The sequence below is a fragment of the Melanotaenia boesemani genome, chromosome 21, assembly GCF_017639745.1.
Source record: "Melanotaenia boesemani isolate fMelBoe1 chromosome 21, fMelBoe1.pri, whole genome shotgun sequence".
NCBI lineage: Eukaryota > Metazoa > Chordata > Actinopteri > Atheriniformes > Melanotaeniidae > Melanotaenia > Melanotaenia boesemani.
In genome coordinates this window covers 12,402,220-12,418,464 of record NC_055702.1, presented here as the reverse complement: position 1 = coordinate 12,418,464, position 16,245 = coordinate 12,402,220, and the positions used below count along the sequence as shown (strand labels likewise).

The window sequence follows — 16,245 nt, the reverse complement described above, 5'->3', positions numbered from 1 at the left end:
TGATCTGTTTCCTTTAAATGCTCAAAGAACTCTCTGCATCACAGCTTTAATTGAATCTCTCCCTTGCAGTGTTTCTCAAGCAGCCTGCAGTGGAGATTATCAGTTTCTTGCTGGCATCAACACAGAAACACAATTTAACACCCTTGTAAAGCTTTCATATTTCACGCTTTGTTGATTTATGTCTGATCAGTTGTCCCGCGATTGTAAATATTGCCATTTGTCAGTAGTAAACCAAATTGACCGTATCATTTGTCAATCCATTTGTTTTGCTCTCAGTCTGAATGCTATTTTTCTGCATCATTTTTCCCTGTAGGAAGTTGTCAGGTAAGTGTTTATGACAGGCAAAAAGGTGGACGTAGTCTCTGTGTGTGGTTATCTGTGTTTTTGTGTGAATGTGTATGTGCCCTTCTCAGCAGCCATGATGCTTATCCTGCCACCTCTGGCCCTTAGAACCCTTCAGCTCCTAAACCTGAGTAGAGCGGCTTTTTATGTCAGTGAACATAAAACCTGAGGGTGACAATGTGCCGAAGCCTTGTGTGGTTTTGCATTCAGCGTCTGGAGGAGTGCTTGTGGTTACATCCAGTCACAGTGACAAATTGCTCTTTTTTCACCATCGCCTGCTAACAGCTTCTGTATTAACCTCACCATTAGCACTTACTTAGAGTGTTACACCCATTTTTCCTCAGCCCTGGGTCTCCCTGGACCTCTCAGGGCTGATTAAAGGACGTTTGGGAAGCATTTAGAGGTGTAAAAGCTCATTGGTTTGAGTGAGCCAGAGTGGCTGGTAGCATTGGGCCGGAGCCTATCTCTCTGATTACTCCCATAATCACAGTATTTGCTCACCCTGAAGGTTCTCAAGTGTTAGCTTTGATACAGATGCCAGAGGCGACCATGATCCCTAATGCTGCCTCCTCAGTGTGCTGCAATACAGAAAAAGCAGTCCACCTCACTGCAAGACATCGATGAAGACATTCTACCCGCTCAAACTACATCATGATGAGTTAATAATAAAGTAGCACTGACAGGTGTGGGTTTTTTTTATCCCTCTCATGATCAAAGGCAAGCACTCCAGAGAGCTCTGTCGTCTCTAGGCGAGAATATCCATTCTGTACAGATGCTGGAAGAGATGGCCTGTTTCAGGAGAATGATACAGTACATGCAACGCCTATCCTTTCAGCTCAAAGAACTAGCTTAATCTGACAACAGCATATCTCCACATGCTTATTTCCATCTTACTTAGGAAATATGACGTTCTAAAAATTTCCAGTCCTACTGTAACCACATGGAAGCATCATTGAGCACTCCTATTGGTGCATTTCAAACAAGCCCATCTGGTTTTATTATCACCTGATCTGTCTGCCTGGATTGGAAATCTCTGACCTCACTTAGTCACAGTTGTGATCTTTGACTGACAGCTCAGAAATCACTCTTATTCACCTTAGCGCTGCGGTGTTTTCCCAGACAGATGACATTGCAGAGATCGCAAAGAAGACCCAAAACCTGCCCAAGGAGAACACAAAGAGACAGCGAGAGGTGGTCTTTACCCAGGGCAAGGACGACACCGTAGCAACTGTTGGTAGGCCACTTTCATTTTCCATTTTTTTTTTTTTTTTTTTGGACTGCTTATCTACACATATATTTTCCACTCACAGCCATCCCTGCTTTGGCCCCATCACTTAAACCTCATATCTTCAAACTGCAGAGCGCTGCCTCATATAGATGCTAGATCACTGACTGAAGAGAGCAGAATGCTATCAGTAATTTCTTTGAAGTTAAGCTTCGATATTGACGCCAGATGTTAAGAAAAAAAAAGAATGCTTGCACTACGTTCTGTCATTTCAGAGCATAAAAGAAGCATGGGGGGGATGCAGAGAGCAGGCATTGATTTCTAAAGTACTTCTAACTTTGTCTTGGATGGACTCCAGGCCAATCCTCAGCAATTTTTAATGCTTCAACTCTAACATCCTGCCCTTTTTTTTCCTCGCAAAATGCTGGCAGAGTGACCTTGGGGAGAAGTTGACAGCACCAGTTCTCAAATCAATCCAATTTCCTTTGATACAGGGTGTATTAGTTAGTGGGACATTAAAAGGCAGTGTCATCATAACTGAGCAGGGGTTGCAGGTTTAAGCAGTGTGAGAAGAGACGATAGTTTCCAATTACTGCTGGGAGCCTTTGCCTTTGGAGCCACAGGGAGTCTCTCCTCGTTGCCCTTGCAGTTCAGCTCAGACTAGTGGAGCATAGGGAGAGATGGCCTCAGGTAAAGGCTCCAGCATGTAACTCATCACTGGGGACTGCAAAGAGGCGCTGCTACAACAAGAGTTTTAGTACTGCAGGACATTGTCTTTACATGTGTCTAGTGTCCTCAGTTTAATACTCCTGGCACAAGTATTTATAATCTGATGCTTCATACAGTGTCTAATTTATCATATTTATCACATTTATACATTTCTTTATCAATATATATGAAATCACTTTAATGTGTTCTGGTGCACAGAAAGAGATTACCTCAAAATAATTACTCAACTTTCCCTTTTTCTCCTAGTCTGCTGTTCTTTTCAAAACATATTCACTAAGTTTCATTCTATGGCCTGCAAACTTTTTATTTTCTGTTTTATTCTCCAATATCTTTACAACCAAAGCACTAAAGCACTGATAAATTCTCTTTAGCATGCTCTTTAGCATCAATCAGCAAACAGTTTCCCTCAGGTGAGAGCCAAAAACCAAGGTAAAAGTTTATTGAACAGTTGCAATTATAAAGAGCTAATTGGCTTTTTGATCACAAAGGATTTGTTGCATTTACAGTATTCTTTGTCAAACCTGGACATCTGTGTTGTCTGCTGTAACGAGGAGATACTGCAAATGCTGCCCAACCCAAAAATGCTGTAGTTACAGCACCAATCATTGGTATGAAGAAGCGTGAGCAGGAATGTTGTTTTAGGGCAGTGCTGTCGTTAATAAATAAAGAAACAGGTCTGCTGGATTCTCTAAAAAGCTGCCAAAATGAGGACCAACTTCTGCTAATCTAAGTGCTTGTGCTGTGTTGAAAGGGATAGGTAGATATTACCTGGTCTGACCTAGCAACATAGCCTTCACAAATGATTAGAGAAAAGCACCAGAGTGCTCATTCAACCTTGACACTGACATGTTCACTTGCTGTCTGGTTAATGGAGACCTTTAATGTCTGTTAGTGGATTTAGATTCTGCTTTAGAAAGGCATGTAACATAACTCTTAATGGATGAGAATTAGTTTTGTTTATGCCATCTGTGTAACAAAGCTGCACAAATAAGCTATAAAAAAAAAAGCTTTACAAGGTGATAAAATGTCAGCTTTGGTTTACAGCTCCTTTTTGCTTTACGTGTCTAAACATTCTCTGAATGAAAGAATGATTCATTTTCAGGTTAGTTGTTGTTGAAAGAGTAATTGCCAACATGACGTCTTCTTTCATTTGAATTATACTGCTGCCTAATATATCAATAAGAATGCAGGATCAATATCCATTTGTCACAATCTGCTAAATGCATGCAAAATTACAAACTTAAGGAAAACTTGGATCAACTACATTGTTTATTGTTCTGCTATTTGTCTTGAGTTGCACTAACTGCACCAACAATGCACACATGCACATATACAAGTGGTCATGATGTTGTTACTGTAGAAAAATGTATGCCAATGCAGCTACACTCATCAACTGTCTTGCAGCAGCTGGTGCATGGACTTACATTGAAAACAATAGAAACAGGTGTTGTCATTATACAAGTATGCTACTGCTTTATATAGGGTTATAAAGAGGTGATGAAAACTAACCAGCTTTTTGACAATGTCCGAACACCAGGGGCAGAGTTCCTCCGGGGAATGGCTGACACTTTGTTTTTAAGAATCTCAGCCCACTGAAACATATTTCAAATGAGGCCCAAATCAGGAATCTTGTTAGAATTGATAGCAGGTTTTCGCTTCCACTTTTTACACATTTTGATTTGCTCAACTCCATGAGTTTTTGAGTGAGGCCCCTTATGCATTAGATCAGACAACACTTTTCTAAGCTTTTTAAAACAAAGATGTTACAAATTAACATTGTAATCCTAACATGGTTCCTTTTTAAAATCAGTAATCGATTGTTCTGCATTTTTGGCCAGTCTTATTAAATGACATATATATATTGTAATCAACCAAGCCAATTTATTCACGATCAAAGTAGAATTCATCTACATGATTTTTTTTTATTTTTTCATGAGAATTTGAAAAGAAATCTTTGAAGAGAAGCCTGACAGTGCTGGAGGTGATGGATAATTCTTGCCTGCTCCCCTCATTCCTCCTGCTTGAAGACACCGCCGTATGCAGCTATGAACTTTATATAAAATACATGATGAATGCCGGCTGGATGAAAGACAATGTGTTTCAGATGTCATCTACAAAGGCAAACATGATAAATGTCATTGACTGTGCTATCATTGCAGTGGAGCAGTTACAGTCACAGTAGGTGCAGCAGTGGTGGTGTGTGTATTTGTCTGTGTGAACATTGCTATTCATGCCAGCCAAATAAATGTCAATGTAAAAAGAGAATTAAAGATTTTCATTTCCCAGAGGCGGCACTCTAATAAACTTGATCTCTCATTTTGTTTGCAATTTGTCCTCCTGTCAGGATTTGATCATTTGCCAGCCTCTGCATGTCATGTTAAACCATTTTATAGTGATTAAGGATGGAAAGATGCCTCCCCCTGTGGTATAATTCTCCAAAAAGAGATGTCAATTTGTTATTGTTCTGTTTTTTCTGCCCTTCATTTGAATCCTTTCATCAAACCACCGCTTCAAACGTGCTTTTTAAGAGCCAGGAGCAGGAAAAATCGCCCTTTATTTAGCTGCCTCTGACACTGCTGAACTACCCTGGGCCTTTGCTTATACACCCATTATTGCAGTAATTAAGATCTCTGCACCCTGAACCTTTGCAGTGAGATCTAATAAACGATCATTCAGCAGGGGTTGCTGCTATAATCGCTGATAAGGACTTGATAAAGCCTGACTTGGCTCCTTTGAGGGTTTTAGTGCTCTCGTGGGGGCAAGGCAGGCAGATTTCAACTTTGATACTAATCTATACGTGTTAATCACACGAGATAGAGGAAGAAGTAAATATAGGATTCAAAGCTAAAGCTCTCGTTTTGTTCAAGCGGGGAGATTAGTCATTTTGACTAAAGTTTAATTAAACATTGCATATTTTGGAAAAAAAGTGTCACGTTTATCTTCCTTAGTTTTTAACAGATAAAATCAATTATCAGTCTGCACTACATTAAGTTAAAGACCCCCTCTGTGTTTTCTTGGCACCTCACATTGTAGCATTTTCTTTCATGACTCCCCGAAACGATAGTTGGCGATGATCTCTTGCCTGTGGTTTTAGTAATTATAGGCATATGTCCGTTTTTATAAAACTCAGTTGTGAGCAAAGATGCTGGTTACGATAGAGAAACAGATTGAATGTCAACTCGCTTCTAACCTGTCACATTTGCCAAGAAAGCAGTAACGCTGTTTTCCTCCCCGAGGCTCAGATTTTGGCTGAAACGCAATGGGAATTCTTCCAGAAGAAGTATTCTCTAGGAAGTTTCTCACATAAAGATGTTTTACTTTAACTCCATTGAGCACTTCAGCTCATGAATTTGAGCTAAATATTCATACGTGGCTCCCAGTCTCTTGGCAATGCTGGGTTTAAAATGATGTATTAATTGTTTTACTTGTGTAGATGGGAGAAAAAAAACAAGGGCGACGGAACTAAAGTTAATTGTAATGGCCTGCCAGCTATGTGATCTACCTGTCAAAGCAAAAATACTGAGTGGCGAAACACTACCAGTATAGCTTGCAATAATTAAAATGAAAACAATGCTCCATACAATCATTTTTAGTCCTATTTGAACAGTTTCTTATTTTACAAGAGAGCATTTTCTCAGCCTCTGTTGTGCTGTGAGTTGTCATTGTCAAAAAGAATAGCCAGTAATAAAGGACTTAATTGATACTCATTTCAAAGAGGCGGCTGTTAAAAGAATTTCTTTTAATCACCACCATTCATGAGCTATAATGAGGGAATTATGAAGAGTGAATTAACAAAAGCGAACTATTATACAGAACCTTACTGGAAGGAATTATTTGAATTCCTTTGAGTTTTTCTTGATGTTTTTTTTTTTATTCTTTTCTTTTTTCTTTCCTCTCACTGGTGCACGTTACCTGTCAAAGCATAGTCTTACTACACTCCCGCATATTCAACACCAATCTGCTGCTTCACTCTTTTTGTCAGACCAAATTCCAGGAACAAGAGCAGGTTAGTCTTTAAAAATTACTGCAGCAGCGTTTGTGGATTGAAAATAATGTTGCCAGTCTTATTACAGTGGGATGTTAAATGAGTTCAACAAGGTTGTGTTTTCTAAGCCAGTAACAACAGTCAAGACTTACTTTGGCAGGAGGCTTTTTTTTTCTTTTTTAAATTTATGGCCGTGTCCATGACAGAATTTTTGCCAATGAGCTCTTCGTTAAAGACAGCAGGGGGATTGTTGCACCGTAACTTGAGTTAACATGTCAGTCAAATTGACAAATTTGCATTGGCGTGGCTGTGTGAACTTTCCCCTAGCAGCAGAATACAAGCTCTGGTCATGAATAAAGAAATATTCATGTCTAATGTGCCATGATGTGTCTACAAATAGTGGTAATAAAACTCTGCAGAAGCCATTGGTTACATTGTGCTGCCCAGTGAGCAGATTACTCATAGTTTATCTGGTTGGTGCGCCGATCAAAATTCACATGTTGAAATTTGTCTGCAAATTACAGGATTTCTGCATTGATTACTCATAAAATGTTTTTCTAATGTTGGTCTGAATTCCAATTATAGACTGACATGATTTGAGCTAATTTACCTCACAAAATGTTGTACATTTCATCTCTTTATTCAGCACACCAGGTAATCATTCCCAATCCAGGCTGCAAAAAAAGCATAACAACCTCTGTAACAATGACTTCTTCAAAAGCTCCTTACTGTCTGGTGTTCCAGATAAGTAGATGAAATTCAAAGTGGGACATTTTGAGGTGCTTTTTCCCATGTATGCACATAAAATATCAGGTTGAATAGTCGTTTGAGAAAGACTGATTTGTGTGAACTGTTCCTCAATCATTTTCAAAGGATCTTAGAGGCAGCAGGTGCACAAACACCAATAGATACAAAAACAGAGTGTTTTTTGAGTCTACTGTAAGACAAATTGACTACAAACAGGAGAAATTCAGAACTGCTGCTGTTCTTCTAAGGCGAAGCCCACAAATATCATACCAAGAGGACAATTTTTTGAAAACTTAAACTTAAAAAGTTAAACTTTAGGATAAAAATGCTGTGTTGAGGAAAAAGGCCCTGTTCGCCAACACTAAAATCCCATCCCAGCTTTGAATTATATTAGAGAAAGCAGCAAAAGCTGAGATTTCTTTAATATTTTTTTCACACAAAAGTGTAAAGAGATGTTGAATGAAGCAAAAAAAAAAGTCAAATCAAATCAAAACAGAATGACAGAGGAATGAACCAAGTCTGAGTCTTGATATCAACCTAGCTAAGACACTTTATGGGCTGTTCAATCAAGACATTGTTGAGTTATTGATGGCCTGAAACATTTTTGAAAGGAGGAATGGTCCAGATTCCTTCTAAGTGTTGTGGAAATGCCATAAACAGTAAACACCAAACTATTGAAATTATTGTATTGGGTATTGGGATAAAAAAAGTTCAACTGTCTCTACGTTCTTTATCATATTGTGTTTACATATTTAGGTATTGTTTTTAGATAATAATGCTGTATTTGGTGTGCTTTGATCACCCAAGGCTGTTCAGAATTAGTTTTTTTGCACTCTTTGTTGTCATGTAGTATTGTAAGACTTAATTTACATTGAGTGGATTACAAAATAACAAATTGATTTGAATCGCAAAATAACTAAAGAATAGTTTCGCTTTACAAAGTTTATTAAAAATCCGGGGAACAGAGATGTTTATTAACACACACAATAACCTGTCTAACAAATTCTGACTGTGTTTAATGAACTCTGACACCTCTGGATGTAGATGAGCATCACTTCATGTGAGAGGTTACCTGGCTGTCTTCCTAATAAGACCTGGCTCTCCCCATGCTGCCCTTACTGTTTGTTTTAACTATGTTAGACGTATTTACACCCACTTAGTTCTGTTTTACTTTCTTTAGATCTAATGAACACCAGACTGTGTGCTGAACAAGTGCAGCGGCTTCAACCTTTGAAGCATCCGGTTTTATAGCCGCAAAGCACATCGCATTAGCACAACCACATCTAACAACTTGAGTTCCCAACTGCAGAGTAACTGACAAACTGTAATTTATTATTAGCACACTTTTTATGTGCAGTTAATCATTTCAAGACGGAGGAGGGTCCTCAGGCTTCATCTGTGGCATTAATTAAGCAAAGTCGTTATGCTGCTAATTAGCTGATCCTGAAAGGATTCTTGTATTGTTTTAATTTATTGTCATTCAGCTGCTTTCCTTTAAAAAGAACTAGTTCTGTTATGAAAACACAATCAAACTCTTAATCTGATCCATCTTTGAAACATGACCTGTTACACAGTCATTCTTTAAAGATGCCTTTTTTAACCACAACATGATGGAGTGTCTTTCACACTTCGCGTATGGTATTTTGTGTCTTTGACATCAGGTGTTGAGCACATGCTCTGCTGCAGGTTGTGCATCTTTAGCCCTGTAGGATGAGGACCTTTATGCATTCAAAAACTGATTAGGCGGAGTGTTATCTGCGGTTCAGATATTCTTTGAGCCCTTGACAAATAGCAGGGAGCCTTATTAAACAACTTTTAGATTTTTTTTTTTTCATGTTCTCCTTAAACTCCCAGCTTCTTCTCTCAATAAGAATTCTGTCAGCCTCCACATGTTCCTTTTATCCACATGTCAGTCTTTTGTCTCCTGCACCTTTTTGAAGGTTCACGTCGGCACCAGAGCCCTTGGACTGTTTGAAGATCGTGTGTGTGGTTTAGATTGTTCTGACATAAGTTGTTGATTTAATGTCACTCTACACCTCAAGACTTTGTCTTTTGGTAGATGTTTTTTTCTTTCTCTTTTGTTTCTCCTACTTTAAACTGGAAGGCTCTTTGAAGTGCATATGCTACTGATAATTGAAGCAATATGATCCACTGAAGATAAAAAAAAGGCTCATTTAATGTATTTAATTCTGAAGTAAAACCACTTTAACTATAATTGCATTGTTCATAATTCACCATAGCAGTGAAAGTTAGCTTTCCAGTAATAGAACATCTTGTATCACACTTAACAGTCAATTAATATGTTTGTTCATTTAAAAGAACTATTTTTAAAATAATATCTCAGAGGTTCAGGGATTGTAATTTCTCATGGCTTACTATTTTTTTCTCAATTTTACATTTTCATTGTATATGAAATGGTTTTGGCTGTGTTTAGCTTAACTGGTTGAGCAGCCGGCCAATGTACAGAGACTACAGCTCCTTGGTAAAGTCGACCCAAGTTAAAATCCGAGCTGATACAGGTTCAACTCTAAGCCTGGGGTCTTTTGCTGCATGTCGTTCCCAACTTTTCCAGACCTCTTTCCTGTCAAGCTACTGTTAAAAATAAAAGCCATTAGAGTCCCAATATATATATATATATATATATTTAAAAAAAAAGACCCAAGACAGAATATATGCTGCCTTGGAGATGCTCCCACAGACAGCTGCAGACTTGTTGGTGTTCTTATTATAGGACTTTCTAGTCTGCTTGGACGATGAATTTCTTGCATGTGGAGCATGTGCACATGTATGGAAAGTTTAGAACTTTTCCTGCCAGACACTTTACTTTTCATCCACAGTTTGGGCAGTTTCCCTCCACAAATCTGGGCACATCTGATTGTCTTAATGCTTAAAAATGAATTGCACAGATGCAGGTAGCAACAGATCTCTTCATACAACCTCTTTTTAATTTAGCATCTAGTTAGCTCTTTTAGCACATATATGAACAATTGGTGCCCTTTTAGCCCTGAGGAGGTAGCAGAGCTTTGTGCACAGACCTTCATAAGGAAACTTTTTTGACTATTGTGTATTCACAGATTATCTAAGTCTTAACCTTATCTTACAGTAGCTTTTTTTGTATCTAGATTAATTAATAAACAGGTCCACCATTCATAATGGATTAATCTCTGATATGTTTTTGAATTTCATCCTACTGTTTTTGTTTTCTTTTAATTTTTAATTATCCATTATTTACTGTACATACACAGAATTTTTTGCAACTCTATTTTGTGGACTCCAGAGAGCTTGAGCATCTGGCACAAATCTTGTTAATCAATTCAACTTACAGGCTGTTTCACTGCCCCGACAACATTCACAAAGCTAACATTAGCTAGCTAGCTGATAAAGTCCTAGTATAGAGGTTCATGAATCAAACAAAACAAAAAAAGCTGCTTCTGTCAACAAAATATTTGACAGAAGCAGCTACACCAGGCTGGCTAATAATTTGTCACAATTTATGGTCCTGTTTGTGTTAGTCATAACTATGTTCATTTTCCTAAAGCAGTGCTATAAAAGTTTTTGACCTTAAACTCTATGCTTCTGAATCATTTTGATGTCACGCTGCCATTTATCATGCACTTTTCTGGAGCAGTCATTTCCCTGCAGTGTCCCAAGGCTGAGAAACCACAGTTTCCCTGCCCGGAGCATAACGTAACAGCTGCACAGTGGCACCCGCTAGCAACTGGATATCAACACACTGGCCTTTTTGAATTTGTACCATGGCTGATTCAATAAAGAAGCTCAAGACGACATTATTGGAGGCAGAGAGGCAAAGAAAGAGATAGAGAAAGTGACTAAACAAGAGATAAGACAAGAGTCAACATCAGACTGGATTTTACAGGCTGGCTAGCGCAAACTGAAGAGACAGGATGCAAAATGGAGGCTAGTTTTTAGGGTGCACCAAAGTTTAAAGATCTGCCAAATGTCAGTAGTGCTGCTTTAAATTAGCTTATGTGAAACTGATTAAACTCTCTTATCACTTTCCATCAATCCATAAAGTGTAGTCTCTGTGTATTATATAGAATTATGAATATCAAACAAAGCTGCCAAAGAGGCATTAAATTCTAGCCTTTCTGGCATAGCTTATGTTTCAGCTAAATGCTAATGCTATAATACTAACATGTCTTCTTGTCTTGTGTTTGTGATTTTAACACATTTAGTTTAGCTGTTTAGTTTAGCATGTTGACAAGAATTTATAAAACACAACATTTGTTTTTGTATTGTTTGGTTTATTAAAGTTATTGATTGTGAACAGAAAAGTATTTGATTGAATGCAGAAAGGAAATAGAATTGTAACATACTATTACTTACTCATGTAGTAATTTCACATACTATTAAGTGATTTTAAAGTGCTTTTAGTTGCTTATAAATGTCTAATTGTCTTGAGCCTTCTTATTTATCAGACCTACTTTTAAATTTATAAGCCCTTGTGGACCCTGAGGTCCTCTGGTACCGGCATTTTGGTTGTTCCTAAAGTCAGGACTAACAAATTTATTATTTGTTATTGTTTTTATTTCATTTTACTTATTCATGTACTTATTTATTTAAAAACTGTCTGTTTTGTAATTTTCTCAATTCTGTTTTTTGTTTTACTAAGGAATTTTTTTTTTTTTTTTTTTTGTTTGTTTTTAGGTTTATTTCATTTTCTACTTTTAAACTCCAGTGTAATCCTCATGGGGACCCTCCATGCTGGGACCATAGCCTGCTTGGTCTGCAAGATTGTTGCCATTTGGACAGCTGTGGTCTGGGTGGCTAATGGGCCCTGCACTGCAGTCCAAATAGCTGTGGTGTGGGCCCCGGCCTGCCCGGATCTGGGCTGTCCGTGTGGTGGCAACCTCTGTGGTCATGGTGGCTCCTGTTGTGGATGGATCCCTAAGATATCGTTTCCTCACAGTAGTGTCAAGCCAGATTATATTATTATGTTATGGGGGGGTTTAATTGCTGTTTTATATTCTTTTCTATTTGCAAAGATTGTTTTTTTATGTGTATAGAGATAATAATGTATATTTATTAAGCATAATGTTTATAGAATGTTAAATAAGACATTTTACTGCCTTATCAGACACTTATTGAGACGTGCAGAACTGAATTGCAGACATAAAAAGCACAAATTACTCAACCTACTCAAATATCTTAAGCGATGTAATGTAATAAATAGAACAAATACAGTGAGAGAGTAAACAAGAACTCCTTGGCTCTTAGTCATTTATAGATTTCTTCTTGTTAAAGGGGAGATCTTTCTCCCCACTGCTACCAATGCAGGGGGACTTGTTGGGTTTTTGTCCATGTAAATGTACTTAAATTGACATAATTAAGAACGGTATAAACTTTTTCTTGAGTGTGATGCTAAATGAATTATCAGATTCTCAAATTTGAAAAATGTTGAACAGATATTTAGTCTTGTTGACCATAATTATTCCAAATAAATGCCTTGTCCTGTTAGTGAAAATGCTTAACTTTCTTCTATGTTTTTTGCTGTGCTGGAAGTCTAAAATCAAATTATCTGTTACCTTCAATTATAACTGATCCTTGTGATGTGAAGTGACCCCAAACAGAAAGAAAAATGCAAAGTTGAACTTTAATTACAATAACCTTCCTCTTGTGCCCTAACTATAGGCGATAAAGTGACCGTGTTTCCTGTTTTGGACATCGACCAGAATGATATTGTGGACACTAATGGAGCAGGAGATGCCTTTGTGGGAGGTATGCCACTGTCATCTGCACATCCTAAAATCTGTTTATGTTCCCAATTAATCTTTGACACTAGCAAACTTTGTAACATAGCAATGTCTTCAAAAGTTCTTTACTAATCAGCACCACATAAAACAAACATATAATTTTGGTCCTGTTGTGGATGAAACTGCACTGACGCTTTGTTTAAAAGCCATAATTGCCCGGATTACTTTAATCCACATACAAGATTGAAGATGGAGGATGGTTTACCTTTGTTCATTTGTCTACCCAGGATTCCTCTCTGCATTGGTGCAGCAGCAATCATTGGAGGAGTGCATTCGGGCTGGTCACTACGCAGCCAATGTCATCATCAGACGGGTCGGATGCACCTTCCCAGAGAAGCCGAATTTTCACTGATAACTCCAAACTTGTCTTTCCCTGAAGAAACTCACTGTACTTGTATGCTTCAGGATTTTATGTGCATTTTTGTATTTACATTGACTGACTATACGGGACTAAAGCTACAGCTTGACTATTTAATCAAGCTCAAATAAGCAAGTCAGATGTTGTAGCACAATTCAGAGAATTTAATGGTATTTGAATATGTTTGTGCACGAAGGAGGATCCAATCAGAACATGTCTTATTTGGCCTACTGGCCAGAAATTGTTATGAAGAAAAGTTTAATCACTAAAGCACTTAGCATTCTTTTGTTCTGTGTCCCAGCATCACCTCCTCATTTCTCTGACTCTGGTTTGAAAAGTTTTATTTTGCTCTGTTGTAATAAAAAAAAAAATATATATATATAAAATTTAGCATTTATAGAAACATGCAAAACGTGAGCTACTTTTTTTAAACCAATAAATTGATGATTCTACTCCTTCCATTGGAGCTTTTGAGCTATGAGGGGGTGATGGTGCCACAGAAGTGGTGTATTTGTTGGTGTAAAGTGAGTATGAAGCAGCTAACTAAAAAGTTTTATCTTTAATGCAAAATATATTGTCAGTTCAGAGAATTCCTTTAGCTGTAAAGCTGCAGAAATCATTGATCAGGTACTATTACGGGTGGTTTTACATTTCCAGAGGTTTAATTTTAATGGCACAAAACTGGAAATTTTTTTTCTGCATCATACAAATAAACAAATATTACATTAATCTTGTACTATAACAAAGTTTTTTTTTTCGTTGAACCAACAGGTGTACACACTCTTATGAAAAGACTAGACCAGAGAGTTTGTGAATTTCCCTTTGTTTCATCAGCGGGGGCAGTCTCATGCTAATCACTTTTGGTCAGCTCAACACCCTCTATTATGGTCATGGTGTCCTGGCTCTGCTCAAGTCACCCCACCCCCTACTCGCCGGGGTCCTAACTGGACTTTCGGCGTCTGGATCTGCAGGGCTGCAGGAGATCATTTTTCTCAGTTTAAGGGATTAGTGGTTGCTCTTCGCTACGACCATTAAAGGGACCTGAAAATTAGGCTGATCCTTCGTACCCAGCTGTGCTGTCGCTGGGGGTTGCAGACAGGGATCAGAGGGAGCCCACCCCTCCCTTCTCTCCCTCCCAAACCCTCCTGCTTCCCAGTAAAAGTGTTGAGCAGCATCTCTGGTGTTTTTTTTAGAAATAATTCAACACTCATTTGTTTCACGTTGATTGAGAATAACAGTTTTCTTTCTCTTGAAAAACTTGTCACATTATATTTTCTTTCATTTTCTTTACACATATTAGAGGAAAGCCAGTGTTTACACTGCCTGCGTGAGAGCTCTGATTACTGTAATGAGGCATAGTTTATGCATATATGCTAATTGGGGCCATCTAGGTGAAAACATTCTCCAGCCAAAATGTTATTAACAACTTTGAGACACTTTTTTTTTCATCAGCATTTTTTTAAGGCTTCACACAGATGCGCTATGAAAAGGACCACATTTCTGATTGGGCAAGATCACACCCCGTGGCAGCTGGTTCATTTGCTTCTCAAGATGACAGATGGCAAAACACAAACACAAAAAGAGAGAGCCATGATTAAGTAATGAGAATGCCTGCCACAATAAGGAAACTACTTTTCTCACTTTTCCTGATAAACTTTTGCCTTGCTCAGTTAATGCAGGAGGTGAAAACACAAACATAAAAAGAGAATTTGATATACATGTTACAATACTTTTTAAGCCGGTGAGCCAGATATATTTTGATTACACTTAATGGCAATTATGAAGTAGCATAAAAACCTTTTGTCTTCATTCAGGTTATAGTCAAATAGACTTTCAGCAACTTTAAACAGGAAAAACTTGACTTTGTGACAAGTGGATTTACAAATATAATCTTTTTATTTAGTACTGGTGAAGGAGTAATGGCGGCCCTGGCCGGTGTTTTGCCCCGCAGATGGGCAGCAGTGTTTGTGAACACCAGTGTGGCAGTTGGCAGGGATTGAGGAGGGGGATGGGCAGATTGCAATGGCACATGCTCCAATTCAAATTATCCCTGGACCCATACAGCAGTGGAGGACCTGCTGGGGCCCAGGGTGGCATTCATTATAACCAGACATAGGCAGGTTTTGGTCAGCGACTCTATCCTGACACCAATCCTAAAAAGCCCCTAATCTGGACAGTCTTTATTCACATTCCACCTGCTTTGACAATTATGTTTTTTCCAATAATGCCTCAATGGCATGTATTATTTGCCCATATTTACCACAACTGTCTGTAAGTGGATGAAAATAAATGTCAAGGACTGAATAGCAGGAGGATATTGAATAATTTCACAATATTAGAAAATGCTTCCAGGTTAATAAAAGCCGCAAAGTAGTGAGAAGAATGACCAAACGATAAGACAATTAACACATATTAGATGAATGCAAATTAAATTACACATCAGAGGTGTTTCCTACATGGGAAAATATTTTAAAAGCTGCGTGTACAGTACAGTGTTTATAATCTGACAGGAAGTTAGCAATTATCTAATTACATCTGTATTAGGCTACTGCATGAAAAATGAGCTTTTCAGCGTTTCTAATGCTGCTAAAGGATTGAGTGAGGGAAACAAGTCTGAAAAACTAAAAATGTACCGATTTTCACTATTACTAAAAACTATTGCTCTGTCTTAGACTTGGCAAAGTTAATTAACTGATTAGCATGTAATATCCCTCATGGCCCCGAGTAAAACTGGTCAGTGCAAGAAATAGCTCATTTTGACATTTAAAAAAAGTCTTAAATTCTGTGTTTATGTCCGTCACATTTGAGCATGTATACTTCCCATCAATGCGAGTTTAAAATGCCCATAGGGTATTGATGTTAATAGGGGTGTTACATAAAAATGTTATGTAGCCTGTGGAGACAAAATCCAGTCAAAACATAAGTGTGAAAATGTTCCTCTTGGCTCATCACTGGACGTGTTGATGGAGGGGGGAAAAAGTGAAATTGACAATATCATTGTAGGAGCGCACTAAAGGGGCGACGGTCCGCTCCACTACACTGAAGTAGGGATGTCTACAGTGGAAGAAGAAGAAGGGGGAGGGTA

General features: G+C 38.1%; 1 protein-coding gene across 2 annotated transcripts in view; it reads left to right on the top strand.

The window, feature by feature from the left end:
* LOC121632071 (adenosine kinase-like) overlaps window positions 1-13,889 on the top strand; it is a 120,942-nt gene extending 107,053 nt beyond the window's left edge. For both annotated transcript variants that reach the window (XM_041973240.1, XM_041973241.1), the window contains exons 9-11: window positions 1,462-1,576; window positions 12,681-12,767; window positions 13,030-13,889. In XM_041973240.1, the coding sequence (XP_041829174.1) occupies window positions 1,462-1,576; window positions 12,681-12,767; window positions 13,030-13,154 (327 nt within the window). In that variant the 3' untranslated portion in view covers window positions 13,155-13,889. The remainder of the gene's footprint in view (window positions 1-1,461; window positions 1,577-12,680; window positions 12,768-13,029) is intronic.
* The last annotated feature ends 2,356 nt before the right edge of the window (window positions 13,890-16,245 follow it).